The 14465-nt window shown below is 43.3% G+C and overlaps 1 protein-coding gene across 2 annotated transcripts in view; it reads left to right on the forward strand.

Moving 5' to 3' along the window:
* BEND7 (BEN domain containing 7) overlaps positions 1-14465 on the forward strand; it is a 46838-nt gene that overhangs the window by 27921 nt on the left and 4452 nt on the right. For both annotated transcript variants that reach the window (XM_083859689.1, XM_083859690.1), the window contains 2 exons: positions 4202-4321; positions 12346-12396. In XM_083859689.1, the coding sequence (XP_083715815.1) occupies positions 4202-4321; positions 12346-12396 (171 nt within the window). The remainder of the gene's footprint in view (positions 1-4201; positions 4322-12345; positions 12397-14465) is intronic.

Below are 14465 nucleotides of genomic sequence, written 5' to 3' on the forward strand. Positions count from 1 at the left end.
AGGAGACACAGGGCAATAAGAAGAGCTTCTGTGAGTCCATTGGCAGCAAAAGGAGGCAGAAGAATCTTCTGCAATCACCTCTGTGCCAACTTTTGGACCCCTCTCCCCATGAAAAAAGGTATTGACAAACTGTCTTGATTGGAGGGACCACCAAGACATATGGCTTCACCACTTCCCTGCTTCAGTACCAAATGAGGGGAGGCTGAGAGAACTGGAGAGAAGATGATTCAGGAGAAGCCCTCCTGCTGCTATTCACAACTACCTAGTGGGGTGATGTGGAGAAGTGGAGTCAGACTCTTCTCAGAGGCACAAGAGGCACTGAACGCGTGGAAAATTGCAATTTGATAAAGAGAAGCATTTTCAACATAAGAGTAGTTGAACAGTGCAGTAGGGGCTCAGAGGGGACTGCAGGATCTCCATCCCTGAAAATATTCAAAATGTGACTGGTCACAGGCCAGAGCATTATGACCTACTTGGCCTTGCTTTGAGCAGCAGGCTGGGTGTGGAGGCCTTCAGAGGACCCTCTCAAGTGTGTGCAATTCTGTAACAAAGTGTATGTTCTGCCTATAGTGTGTTCTGTCATAGTCCTAATGTATCTTACAGAGCAGCTGACAGACTTTCTTACAGTTACACTTGTATTTAGGTTTAAATTACAAACACTGTTTTGTGCCTTTTTTCATTGAGTTCAGTAATCTGCAAAAAAATCTGAGTCCGAATTATATCTGTATCTCATTGTTCCTTAAAAGCTTTAAGAAATAAGTTAAATGAAAGAACGAGGAGTTCAAAAGGACTTCAAAAAACCCCACTCTAATTTGAACAGCACTTGATAAAATAAGTGTTTTACAGTAAATGCAACAGCACTGCTAAAACAGCAGCTGGTACCCACTGCAGAGAGCAATGTTTCCCACTAGCTAAGATTGTATTAGTGGAGCAAATTCTGAGGTTTGGCTTAACCTCTTCCCTTGAGTTTAACAGAATAAAGGAGGGACTTGTAGTTCCAACAGGAAAATTTCATATGTGATGGTACTACTAGGTACCAGTGCCATAACAGTGATCTTTATTGGCATTTACAGTATTGCCCAAACACTGGTGCCTCATCCCTGATAGGGAAGCCTGTCCCTAAAAGCTGTGATGGAATAAGATGCCAAGGTCTCATGTCCTGTGGATCCTCACTCAGTCTGGCTCAAATAGCACCCTTCTTCCCTCCAAGAAGCTGGGCTGTCAGACACTGTGGTGTCATTTATTCCAAGAAATAACTGAGCCAGTATGAAATCTCTACAGGAACAACATCATGTTGTTTGCATTATTATCATTAGGACATTCCTCTACCACGTGCCCAGATATCCTTTAGTGGCACTTTTAGTCCTTTTCCATGACAGAGATACAAAAGGCTACGTTCATAATAAAAATGAGCAGGGAATTTAAAGGAGGGACTGTTTGCTTGAAAATCACTCTCCTGTCTGAAAACATTTTCACTGCTGTCCTTACAAGTAATTTAATGCTTCTGCAACAGAATGATTAGCCAGGGAGCAATTCTCTCTTTTGACTTTGGGTATTCAGTGGCACTTGTTTTATCAGTTGCAGTGTTTCTCCTGGGCAATCAGCTTCTCTTGTGAGTCTTTCACTCAGAACTGGAAAAAAAAAAATGAAAAAATAAAACTAGTCAGAAGCAGTTATTTTTTCTTTGTGTTGTTGACTAGAAATTCAGCCAGTGAAATTCTTCCCTGCAGAAATCAATGAGCTGTGTTCAGATATAAGTATGATGTGTCCCTCAGGGATCCATAGTGGGACCAGTACAATTTAATATTTTCATCAATGACCCAGGCACTGGTTTCTAGGGCACCTTCAGCACGTTTGCAGATGACTCCAGGCTGAGTGGTGTGGTTGGTTGACAAGAGGGAAGGGATGCCATCCAAGACCTTGGCAGGCTGAAGGAGTTGCTGCATGTGAACCTCCTGATGTTTAACAAGACCTAGTGCAAGGTCCTTCATCTGGGTCAGGGCAATCCCCAGTATCAGTAGAGACTGGTGGATGAAGGGATTGAGAGGAACCCTGCAGAGAATGACTTGCGGTACTGATGGACAAAAAAAATCGTTATGAGCCAGCAATGTTACAGCTCAGAAAGCCAGCTGTGTCCCAGGTGCCATCACAAGAACTGTGGGCATGATTTGTCCCTCTGCTCTACTCTGGTGAGGCCCCACCTACAGCACTGCATCCAGCTCTGGAGTCCCCAGCACAGGAAAGACATGGACCTGTTGGAGCAATTCCAGAGAAGACCACCAGGATGGTCTGAGGAGCACCTCTGCTATGAGGACAGGCTGAGAGATTTGAGGTGGTTCAGCCTGAAGAAGAGAAAGCTCTAAGGAGACTTTATTGTGGCCTTTTAATATATAAAGGGGGCTTGCGGATAAAGATGGATATTTTACTGAAGCCCGTAGTAACAGGACAAGGGGGCACCAGCTTTTAACTGAAAGAATGTACTGAAAGTACATTTAGTTGGACATTAGGAAACCTTTTTGTTTTTTGATGATGATGATGATGATGAGACATTGGAGCAGTTTGCCCAGAGAAACTGTGGGTGCTCCATCCCTGAAAGTGTTTAAGATCAGCTTGGACAGGGCAAGCAATTGGTTGAACAATCTGATGAAGTGCAAGATGTCCCTCCCTACTCATGGCAGTGGGGTTGGGCTAGACAACCTTTGAAGTCCCCTTTAAATTCAAACCAGTATATGTTTCTATGACAGAGGGTTTGTTAATACCCTCTTGTTAATACCATACAGCTTGAATGGACTAGAAAGGGCAGGTCCCAATTCTCCTGCCTCCTTTCCATTGCATTCCCATTCCTTTTTGTCCACATTGTCATTTCTCTAACCACACATTGAGCAGTTCCCTGTTATGAGTAAGCAGGAGTCACAAGTCACTGATCAGGTTCCTGTTGTTCAGATACTATATGGATTCAGAAGGGAAGGATTATTTCTACCTTCACAAAGATGATATTTGTTGAAAATCAAACACTGTGAATGTGTGGGGATGTATTAACTTCTGTGGGCAGCCCTCAAGAGTTGGTCTGATATCCTTGTAGATCAGACTGCACAGGAAAGTGTTGCTGATGCCTGCCTTGCCATGGTTTTGTGAAGCTGTTAACGTGGAATAAGTTTAGAGGGGGGATTACTTTTGGTTCTCTTATTCTTAGCGGGTAGTGCTGCTTCAAAAGTATGTGTATAAAAATACTGAAATTGTCATTTATTTGTTGCACATTTCCCGATCCCATTTGTGTGATATTTATTCTCAAGGATTACAAATCCCTTGAGCTGGGACCAGCTTTCTCTCTTTGTTTGCCAGTCATAATTGGACACTGGGCTCTGAGACCTCTGACCAAGTTTACAATAGCAATACTAACAGCGAGAATATTTTTTCTATTTCTGCACTTGTTTATTTTTTGCACACCTCTCAGTTGCATGACGAAAATCAATTGCATCAGTTTCACTCCATTTATAATTCTGTATTTTTGGTATAATACTGTTAGGTTTACTGTAAATATGGATTTAAAGATAATGTTGGCCCTCTCTGTACCTTTCTTACAAAACACAAAATTGGACCTGTAGGATATTTCTTTTTTCTCAGAAATGATGGTGGGTTTTTTTCTTTTTTTTCTTTTTTTTTTTTTTTTAATAGCTTTATAAAAATTCTATTCCATCTGGTTTGGCAGTATAAAAACTGTGGAGATTTCCACAGTGGTAAGACTTTACTCTTTCATCACTTTCCCTGCAGCCTTAGGAACCAGACAAAAAGGCCACCAAATGACCAGATCTTCAGCTCTCTACCTGTACCATATGGAAGGCAGCATTTACAAGTGCCTGCCACATCTGACACTCAGTTCTAAGTACACTGTTATTTTTCTGTGATCATTTTGTGTGAAATTCGTGAAGACATCAGGTGTAGAACATTTCTCTGGGACAGGCTTTTATACTTAGTAGTGATGCCATTCCTGTGATATTTATGCAGCCAAGTCACTTCTGAATTATGAACTTGTGAAATGCTGAGTTGAGCTTTATTCTCACAATCTTACCATTAATTTGGCCATTAATTTTTTTTTTTTGATAATTGAATAATTTCATATATTTTGATTAAAATCCTCTCCCATTTCCTTTTCTCCATTTTTGGTGACACGTTTCAAAAAGGTGATATCTTTTTATTTCAGTCTTTACAGAAAAATACTGCACTGCTAACCATGTGGATAAACTCCCTGGTCCTAGGGACTGGGTCCAGATTCTTCAGGATCAAATTAAACTTGCAAGAAGACGATTAAAAAGAGGCTCAGGTATGTATAAAAATATGAAGGATAACATGTAAGATTAAAAACTTAGAGCCTTTATATCCACAGAAATATTTTTCCTGTTGACTGTGGAGTTGTACTTGTTCATTCTATGAAAATTAGCACTCTTAGCAGGTTAACACTTTAGCAGGTTTCTGTGGGTTTGAAATGGTAGCAGGTTAGGAGCTGTCTCTACAGACAAGTTAAGTGTGAGTCTTTCTCAAATGTCTCCTTTCCTTTAGCATCCAAACTCTTCTTCCCAAAAATGAGCTAATCCGTCCAGGGTTGCAGGTAGTTTTTTGATTCTGTGTTGTTTAGTCTGACAAGCCACTCACTGTACTGCTAAGAAATAAGCCAACTGACCTTTCCCTCTAAACTGTATGTGTCTGGAAGAATAGATGAGTCTTCTCACATTCCTTGTGAAAGAATTGGCAAAAAAAACCCCAGAACAAACCAAAAGAAAACCCAGCCATCCACTCTGGTTGTGCCAGCAAGGCTCTGCAATATGTGGGAGGCAGCTTGCCAGCAGTCACAGGTAATCTAGGCAGGGTTTTGCAGCAAAGCTGCTCAGCTTGGGCTGGGATAACCTGGATGCTTGGGACCAGCCTGCAGCAAGCTCAGTGCTGAGCTTTTTCACCCTGACAGCACACAGCTCCTGAGCCCTCAGCTCCAGCCAGGAACATGCAGCCTAGAAATCCCCAGCAGGATTCTTGGGAAAGCAATGTTACTGATTAAGAGACATGTAATTACCTTATAAACCATAACTAGTCTCCTTCCCATCTTCATCCCTCCAGTCCTACAAGGGACTTTATCCATACGAGGCTTCACTTCATTCTCTTCCTGCAGTTTTCTTAAGGTTCTCTCGGGGTTGTATTTCTGACCTGTCTCTCCCTGGGCATATCTGACACTGTCATCTGAGGCACTTCACTTGCACCACCTCCTTAAACACAGTCCTTTGCTGTTACTGTATTTAGCTGCCTGCCTTTTCCCCTCTTCCCTTCTGCCCATCACCACAATTAAGTGCCTGTTAGCATCCACGGCATGGGAGCCCTGATGGCTCCGCAGGGGATGCTCACCCCGCGGTCCCTGGTGGTGAGCGAGACCGCAGGAAATGTCCTCTCCATCTCCCTGTCTCACAGAGCCAACCTTTTCTGTCCAAAGCTGCATCTCTGAAACACACACTTAGGCTGGCATCTGAAATCATTCTCCACAACGTTATTAATGCCAGGAGGGAAAAGCATAAGACAGAGGAAAATGAGAAACACCCAGAGACAGAAATAACGCAGGGGGAGGACAAAAGTGCAGATTATTCGGTAGCATAAGCTTCCCAGCATAGAGAAACAAACCAGCACTGGCCTTAGAAAGGGTTTCTTGTGTGTTGGGGGAGGGAGGACAGAGAGATACAAGATAATCTTGTTAAAGGCAGTGTCAGATTACTGGTGTTGTACAACAGGGTTGCTTTCTGCCCCTTCCAAGGCTGCCTTTCGGCCTCCCCAGGACAGGAGGGTGCAAGTGGGATGTCAGGCTCCAGTAAGGTGAAGGGTGCAGTGCAGGATGTGGGGAGCAGAAGGTCCTTGGGTTGTCTGCAGAAGATCCCTCAGGAAAGAGGATTGACCTAATTTTGTTTTGATTTTTATTTTCTTTCATCCTTTTTTATTTGCTTTTCTTCTTGCCTCTGCAGGATATTAATTAAAATGACAATGACATTCAGCTTTTGCGTTTCAAATGGGGCCACCTCTATCTCTGGTCCTTGCTCAGGATGGGAGAATCTAAGCAGAGGGTATTATATGTAAGCTAGCAGGACTATGAAGGAAAATAAGTGAAGCTGAGTAGTGTGCCAGAATCAGATAGGCTGCCCTGTCTGTGCTGCAGGAGGGAAGGTAACTTGTTCACCTGTATGTGGATGCATAGTGAGCAGCAAAAAAAAACAACCCTGCACAATACCTAGATTGGTAGAAAAGCTCTTTTTTTTTGTGCTGTTTACTGGCCAATCTCTGAAGTGCCCCAGTTTCTTTCAAATGTGGCCACAGGCAGACATGCTGTTTGCAGTGTGTCAGGAGTGACTGAACACAGCACTGTGGCCACTTCCACCTTTCCAGCCACTGCCATCTCCTCTGGTGGTTGTAACTAACCCAACCTGACCTTGCACTGAAGCAAAGAAATTCCCCAGTCCTTTGTGACAGCAAAACAGTAGATGGGAGCAGAGAGGCAGGAGCAGACAGCTGGTTACAGTATCCTCGTGTTGTTGAAATAAGATTTGTTGGTACTATTATGCTACAACTGTGAGCTTCTGATATGAGGAATCTAGAGAGCTGACCAGGCAAGAGATCTGTCTACTCCCGTGTTTTGTGTCCAGCACTGGCTGTTAGCAGATGTCTGGGAAGGTCAGTAGGACCAAAGGAACAATGTTGTGGTGTTTGGTAGAATAGTCTTTCAGCCCTCAGCAGCTTTATCCTGATATGCAACTGGTGATGTTGGAGTTATGCACAATTTCTCTATTTATTGTGAAACCTTACCAAAATTGGGTGTAATTTACATAGCCCAAAACAGGAGGGGAGGGCAAACATGGAAGGAGAAGCTCTTCCAGGACTTTATGTTGCAAACCTTGGCTTTTAAGTATTTTAAAACTATGGGACTTGCAGCCACTGAAATGTGGGATTCATCACTCTTCTGGCTGAGCTCTTGAGCTCTTCTAGTCTGCCTGTGACCAGTGAAGCAGAACCTGAACAAGTGTCCTATGTCCATACTCGAGGTCATTCTCTTTGAGTTTTGTCTCCACCTGTTCAGTGGAACACGCCAGCTGATCCTGTGGGGATAGACTAAGGTGCCCAAAGAACAAATCTGAGCTAGCATTAATAGAACTTCACCTAGGACTTTCTGAACCAATGTGTCTCCCTGGTGCTTGATCCCATTATTTATCTACATCAGTTCCTGGTTTGTTATAAAGCACAGGCTTTATATGGAGAAAGCTTAATATGATCCATTTATTTCAGAGGTCACAAGACAACTTTTTAGTCAGCACTGTGTTGGGCTAAATTTTAACAGAAGTATTTAAGAGAGGAGGGACAGGCTTTTCATCCTGCTTGCCTTCCCCCAAGCCATTTAGTACATCCTCTGATGAGTTTTTCATTTCAAACCAGACAGTAAGACACTGCATTCATGAGCAGCCCTCTTCACTTTATCCTGTGAAATATTATTTCAGTCTGAAAATGTAAATCTGCTTCTTCAATTACAGTAATAATTTCAGAGAATTTTATCAAACGACTGGGGTGGATCTGCTTTTTGTAGCCCCTTCTATAGGGTGTACTCCCTTGACTGTTTCCAAATTAAATGAAATTATGATCACTAGATCATAGATGCTGCCCAGCTTCAACCTTATTTACCATGTTTGGCTCATGTCCTAGAATTAGGGACTGAAAAAGCTCCTTATTTGAAAAGCTAATCAAAAAAAACCACTTAAAAATTCTGCTTTCTAGAAAATAGTTCCCCCGTGTAGATTTTGAAAGGTTGTTATCCTAAGCCAAATAAAAATTCATTTACATTCTGAATCAATGACAATATTTTTCATAGCTGGGAATATTCTATTTTTTAATTTATTTATTTTGCTTCAGTTTTTTCGTAGTTCTTTTAGATTATTGCCTGAGATCTGAGACTTGGATAGAGCTTTTTTATTTGTTAGATCTGAGAATAAAGCTGCCGCTGCCATTAAATTTTTATTGGCCTTGTTCAGTCTTTTCAAAATTTCACAAGTTAGCTGTCACAAAGGGGAGAAGAGACTGTGAGGTTAATGTTACAAACAGATGTTATAATTAAAATTAAAGAGTATGATAATATTCTTCAGCCTTGACTACTGGTCCCATCTCATGCCAGCAGCAGAGCATATTGGAGCACAGCTTCATCATGCCAGGTCTGTCTTCTCCCAGAAGAGAAGCTGAACCGCTCTGGTGGATGGGATGGGATGCAAAGTTGCCCTGGAAGGGAAGAAGTCAAAGGAAATGCATGTGCATAGTTTTCCTCTCTTAAAGCAGCATGAATTACAATGCAAACTGCCTCATAATTTACAGTGCTGGGCTTGCCCCAGCATGGTCTCTTCACCCTGCACAAGAGAACACGAGCAGGTGTCTGGTGGCCTTGCCAGTGGCAGCTCCGAGGGAGACAGTCAGCCATTATCACAGAGATCTTAAAAGGGGTAAAATCAGAGGGAGCTGACTGGCTGTTCCTGTCACCTCTGTGCAGGCACCGTGTTCCAGCCTTTTGATTACTAAACTCTCCATCCATTAATAAGCAGCAGGTCAGGGTTCACACATCTCCCACAGTAAGTTCTTCCTCCCTTCTTATGTTTTGAAGAGCCTGTGAGCCATTATTCCATAACAGCTGTCCATGGAAAAACTGATACTGTGGGGATAATATGTAATAGCAATAACATGTAAATTACTACATGGTGGGATTCCTGAGCAGGGCCAGGAGTTGGACTTGAGTGATCCTTATGGGTCCCTTCCAACTCAGGACATCCTATGATTCTGTTCTAACACTGCCACAGTGCATGGGCTAGGAGCTCTTCATGCCAAGTGATTGCTTTGTGAGTAACTGGAACCTTTAGATTGCCTGACTCCTTAAAAGAAAATACAGCAATTCTGGAAAACATGCTGAAAATGTTCAGGCAAGATTCATTTAAATAAATTGCGTGCAATGATGCTTCATCCTTGAATTGTTGTTTAAAATTAACATTACTTTGTTGCAGTGTAAAATAATGGGGAAGAAGGAAAAAATTGGGGTTTTTTTCATGGAAATATGCATTTTCTTCCATGTCCTTGCTCAAACCGCTGCTTGCATTGTTTTGCATGAGGTTTTTTCCTTCTTTCTGTTTTTATTCAGCCTTCTGATTCCCTCATTTGTGCTTTTGACACAGTATCTACATGCTGCAAGAGATTGGGTTGATTTTTGCTTAGCAATACACACAGGGCCAGGAAGGATGTAGGATGAAGTCCAGCATGTGGTACAGTGTGTTTGTGCCCGGTATTTTAGACAAAAAACCCAGTAATATTAAAATAGTAACTGCTGTATTCAACCTCCCAGCCCTGAGCACATGTGTACTTCTGTCCAAGGAGGAAAGCAGCAAGTGTACACTTAACAGACAGACATGTCCCTCAGAAGCTGCACAATTTGGGGGAAATCTAAGGAAATGACTACCAGCATTACTTTGCAAGAGCTGCTGCACTCTATCTAAGCAAAGGACAGAGAAGAGGCTCTGAGTTCCCACAGTAGGCTCTGTTCCTGCTTGCCTTGTCTTGCAATCTGGCTCAAGACAGTGAGGTTTGGCTGGCAGTCTGTGGGTGTGGTTGTCGAAAGTAAACCTTCCTTCCTTCTTGGAATGACATGTAAGAGACTGGTGGTTTTATATCCATGTTAGGAGGTCGAGGTGTTTGCCATTCCCCTGTATTGTACTTCACCTGGAGCTGCAGTTACACATCCAGTTTCATAAAACAAATCCTGGCCGCTGCCGAGAAGAGTGAGTAGCTCTCTGGGCATCTGCTGCACTCCCACTCCCTTTCTGGCGCTGGCACAGGCATTCCTGTGGCCATGTTGTCAGTTTTTAACTGGATCTGATCTTGGTGACTATATAAACATTTGGGCTGGCATGAGGAATGAGGCTGGAACAATTGGTGGAGAGTTGAACCTCATCTATCAGTCTTCTGCCAGATGAAAATGGCCAGGTAACTTCTGGTTCTGCAGAGTTTTGGAGACCTCTGGAGACTCAAGCCCTTACTTTCTGAAAGTTCCTTGTTTTCATTTGTTTCTTTCTGTAATATTGCCTTCCTCTGGTGTAAGAAGAGCAGTTAGGCAGAAAGGTGACCACATCTCTGGAGCTACTTCAGGAATTGCTGCAGAGATTTCTAGAAAAGCTGTCACTACAGTGGGCAGCCCGTTGGCGCCACTCCTGATATTCATAGAGGGAAGGCTCTCCAGTTCATTGCCAGCACTCAGATCTGGCTTCCATTTTTACAGCTTGGGTCCCTTCTACCCAAGGGGCCAGATGCAGCTTTATCCCTTGTATGCTGAGTTGCTGTGCCACAGAATCACCTGGTGCAGGTAGTTCTTCACAGCATTGCTAGAAGTTGGCCTCAGACTGACACCCAGGATTTTTTAAGCCATGTATATCCCATTGGCTGTTTCTCAGCTTCTCATGGCACCGTGCTGTCTCTTCCCTTGCATATCAGTCCTTCCACCACTGAGAGTCTGGTCCAAATTCAGTCCAACCTAGGTGATCCCTTTCCACTTAGTGAGCCACCTGTCCTTTCCAAAATTCAAGGTTTTCACAGTGAGCTGTAACAGGCACCGAATTTGTGCTCAGGGTGCCACCATCTCACAGAAAGCAGAAAAATGTATCAATTCCAGGCACTGAGTCACTTGCAAATCTGTGCCATGAATTTATCAGGGCTCTGCATTTAAACTTTTTGTGGGAGGAAAGCTGCCTCATACTAGGGTGTTAGTTGTCTATGTTTTCTTTGGTTCAGTTAATTTTGCAGAACTGAGAGCAAAACTACCCTGACATCCAGGCATGTGGGAGACACAGCAGTCTCATGGTCCAGGGATGGAGAGACAAGGGTTGATGGATGACATTAGAAAATTAATGTAGATTAGGAGCTGGGTTAGACATTATCATCATGAAGGCAACAACTCAACATCTTCTTGTGCAGAGCCATGATAAGACAATGAGGGCAGTTAGCTTAGTCTCAAGTGGGAGGTGAACTGAGTTGCTTAGTGCATCTGCAGCCTTGGTTTTGATCCCTGTGGATATTGTGCAGTGAATGAATGTGAGCAGATATGTATCCACCACACTGACCTTGTACAATGTAGTTTGTAGGACAAGGGATGATCATTTTAAACTACAACACGGTTGATTTAGATTAGATATAAGGAAGAATGTTTTACAGTGAGGGTGGTGAAACACTCACACAGGCTGTTCAGAGAGATGCTGGATGCCCCATCCCTGGAATTATTTAAGGTCAGGGCTCTGAGCAACCTGACAGAGTTGAAGCTCTCCCTGCTGATTTCAGGAGGGTTGGACTGGGTGACCTTTAAGGTCCCTTCCAACCCAAATTATTCTGTGATTCAGTGATAATGGACTTGTCCTGTATGACCACACCTCATTTGCTGAAGTGCCCTCAAAGATCTCATTGTGCTTCAAAGGCCTTAAATATCATGCTGCAGTGCCAAAATACAAAGGTAATAGGATTTTGATTAGGACTTGTGTAGGTTAGGCATGGATTTCCTGTTACACACCTTTGACTTGCTCAGGGTTCACATGCACATCCTGGATACTACAAGCCTAACAAGTCCCTGCACATCTGCTGAGTGAGATGATCTATGTCTGTGCATTCCCTTGGCCTCTGGCAAACACAAAATGAACAAATTAGGCTTTTAGCCTCCCTGCACCATGGACCAAATTAAGTCAAATGCTCTTGCATAAGCTGTGGGTTGAAAGCATGTGTGTATATACACGTTAATTGCCAGTGTGGTCACATGCTTTTTTAATTACACTGGGCACCTGCATCTTCAAAGACACTTTTCCCTAGTAAATCTGTCCCCTGCAAAATGAGCTTGCCTGTGGTCATGGGAAGTTTGGGTGCAGAAGTGGGTGTGTTCCTTTCCCTGCAGGCATGGGGTGACTGTCAGAGGGTGGAGTTCCAGCCTGCAAGGCTCTTCCTCTAAGGACTGCTGGGGACTTTCCTCTTGACTTTATCAAATGATCACAACTCCTTTCATCATACAGATACCCTGAAACCTTAAAAAGAGCAAGTGTTACTCCATCCCATTGCTGGCACAATTGCTTCTTAATACCCAATTCCCTCTTCCGAGTTCGCATATTTATTATATGAACTTTTCCTCCAAGCAGTGAGTTTTAACTGAGCACTTGCAAATTGCAGCTGAGGAAAGTAGATAGAAAATGCAAAATCACTTCACAGTCTGTAGCTTTTTAATCGCATTCAGTAAAAGTAATGAGATTTCTTGTTTATATTTGTAATCAGCAGAGGCAACTGACTGTGATGAGAAGCCGGACATTTCTCTACTACAAACAGGTAAAATGCATTAAAATTTTTATCAATCTCCCATATGTGTTTTTGTTTATTTATGGCACAGAAGTACTTTTCAATAATCCTGACTTGCCATGTACAGCTGGGTAATTGCACACAGGACTCTGCTATCTAAAGTTTTGAATGGTCTGTGTTAAAAAAACAAATGCATCAGAATCTTACAATTTTCCCCTCAATTTCATATTCATAAAACCTCAAGGTCCGTGGGAGCAGCTAAGCTAATAAGGCCCGTAAGTTACACTTCTTATGCCAGACAGGGACTTGTGCTCATCCCTGATATTTCTGGGAGTATTTTTTATCTCTTAACAGAGTTATTGGTAGGGACAAACACAATCATTTGTAGTGTCACATCTGTTGAGTTGTCAGAGGTATTAGCCGTAATATCTTGGACTCACAGAAGGATTGCAGACATATTTACATGCTAGTTAAGTGTTAGTTTACTTATTCTTGAAGTGCAGCCACCCTGCATTAAAAGCCTGACAATTGCTCTACAGCAGCTTGGCTGTGCAGCTGTGTAGACTGGGAAATAACATTTTTCCACACTGTTGAATTTGGCGTTGAAATCACCAGTCTCACCAGACTGAAACAGAAATTTGAAGCACTCTTGCATTAAGAGTTGGTCCATTAGTAGGTGCCTTGATGGTAGGAGCTGAGCTGCCATCCTCTGAAAATCCAGTGGGGCCAGAGTCTGGGGATGTGGTCATTTCCCTGCATTTCAGAGTCTGTAATGTCACTGAGATGCTGCTTCTTATCCCCAAAGGAGAGAGGATCTTGGGCAGACAAATAACGTCATTGATTATAGCACGGTTTTGTGTTACTTCATTTAACAACAAAGGATGGTTGGAGATCAGCAATGCCATTGCTGGAAGAGCAGGCCAGGGCTGGTACTGGGTTTCTGAGCACATCACACGGTACCTGACAGCTGTGGGGAGGACGGGAGACTACTGGTGACCATCACAGCATCTGCCTGCTGTGCCAGGACTCCCTAATCTCCCTTGCATAAGGGCTGGAGCAGGAGCTTTCACACCCCTCTGCTGTGTGCTGGAGCAGCAGCTGCCAGCCGTGGAGCGCTGTCGGAGCACGTGCAGTTACTAAGGAATAGGAGCAGCGGAGCAGTTGGGAGGACAAGCAGCTATAGTCTGGTTCTGGCAGGGACCCAGGGGGGGCTGGGAGCACACGCTGCCTGGGAGCCGCCGTCCTGCTTTCCCGGCCAGCCGCTGAATAATATCTCAGGGTACGGCTGGGATGAAAGGTGCAGGAAGCTCTGCACTGAAAGGTTCCTTCCAAGTGACATCCTGTTGGTTTCTTTTATCAGAGAGGGAAGCAATTCCACTGCGAGAGCACCCTAATAAAGGTTGTTAATGCCGTGTAGTGTTACCTTTTCATTGCTCCGGTAATCGCATTAAGGAGCAGAATTAACAGTTTGCTGTATGTTTCTTGGAGAATTTCTGTAAGTCGCCACTTGGGTTGTACATCAGGGGTGGAAATGAATGTGCTGAGATGGTTTTGGTAGAGAAGGCGACTCCCTTTCCACTCCACTGCAGATCACCCTTGTGGTCTGCTTGCTTGTACAACTTTGAGCATCCATGCATGCAGCTTTTGAGCTGAAATGCTTGTGTGTGGTGTGTACTGCTCCACACTACCTGTGGAAGGATGCCTAAATAAACCACACTGCAGTTTGCACTGGGGGGGAGGTGATGTTCTCAGGCTGAGAGCCAAGAATTTGATTCACACCCATTATTATATGTGTGCCAGTGCCTCTTTATAGGACATATCTGTGTAATGTCGTACTGTTGTTGGAGGCAGATTATTTAAAGTGATACATAGACAGTATAATCACAGTAATTATGAGACAGAGCCAAAATATAGATGCTTTCTATCAAGGAATGTTGGAAAAGAGGTGGAATATGATTTTTACAAGGGTCTTTCCCTGTTTCAGTACAGCTGGTTTTACAAAGGGGTGTTTGACAGGTTCTTTAAAGACAGTCTGCATGCAATTTATTCAGCTGTCTTCTCTGTTTAGCTTGAAAAATCTTTGGGGAAAAGTCTCTCTG

This window comes from Zosterops lateralis, assembly GCF_965231275.1.
Source record: "Zosterops lateralis genome assembly, chromosome: 4".
Lineage (NCBI taxonomy): Eukaryota > Metazoa > Chordata > Aves > Passeriformes > Zosteropidae > Zosterops > Zosterops lateralis.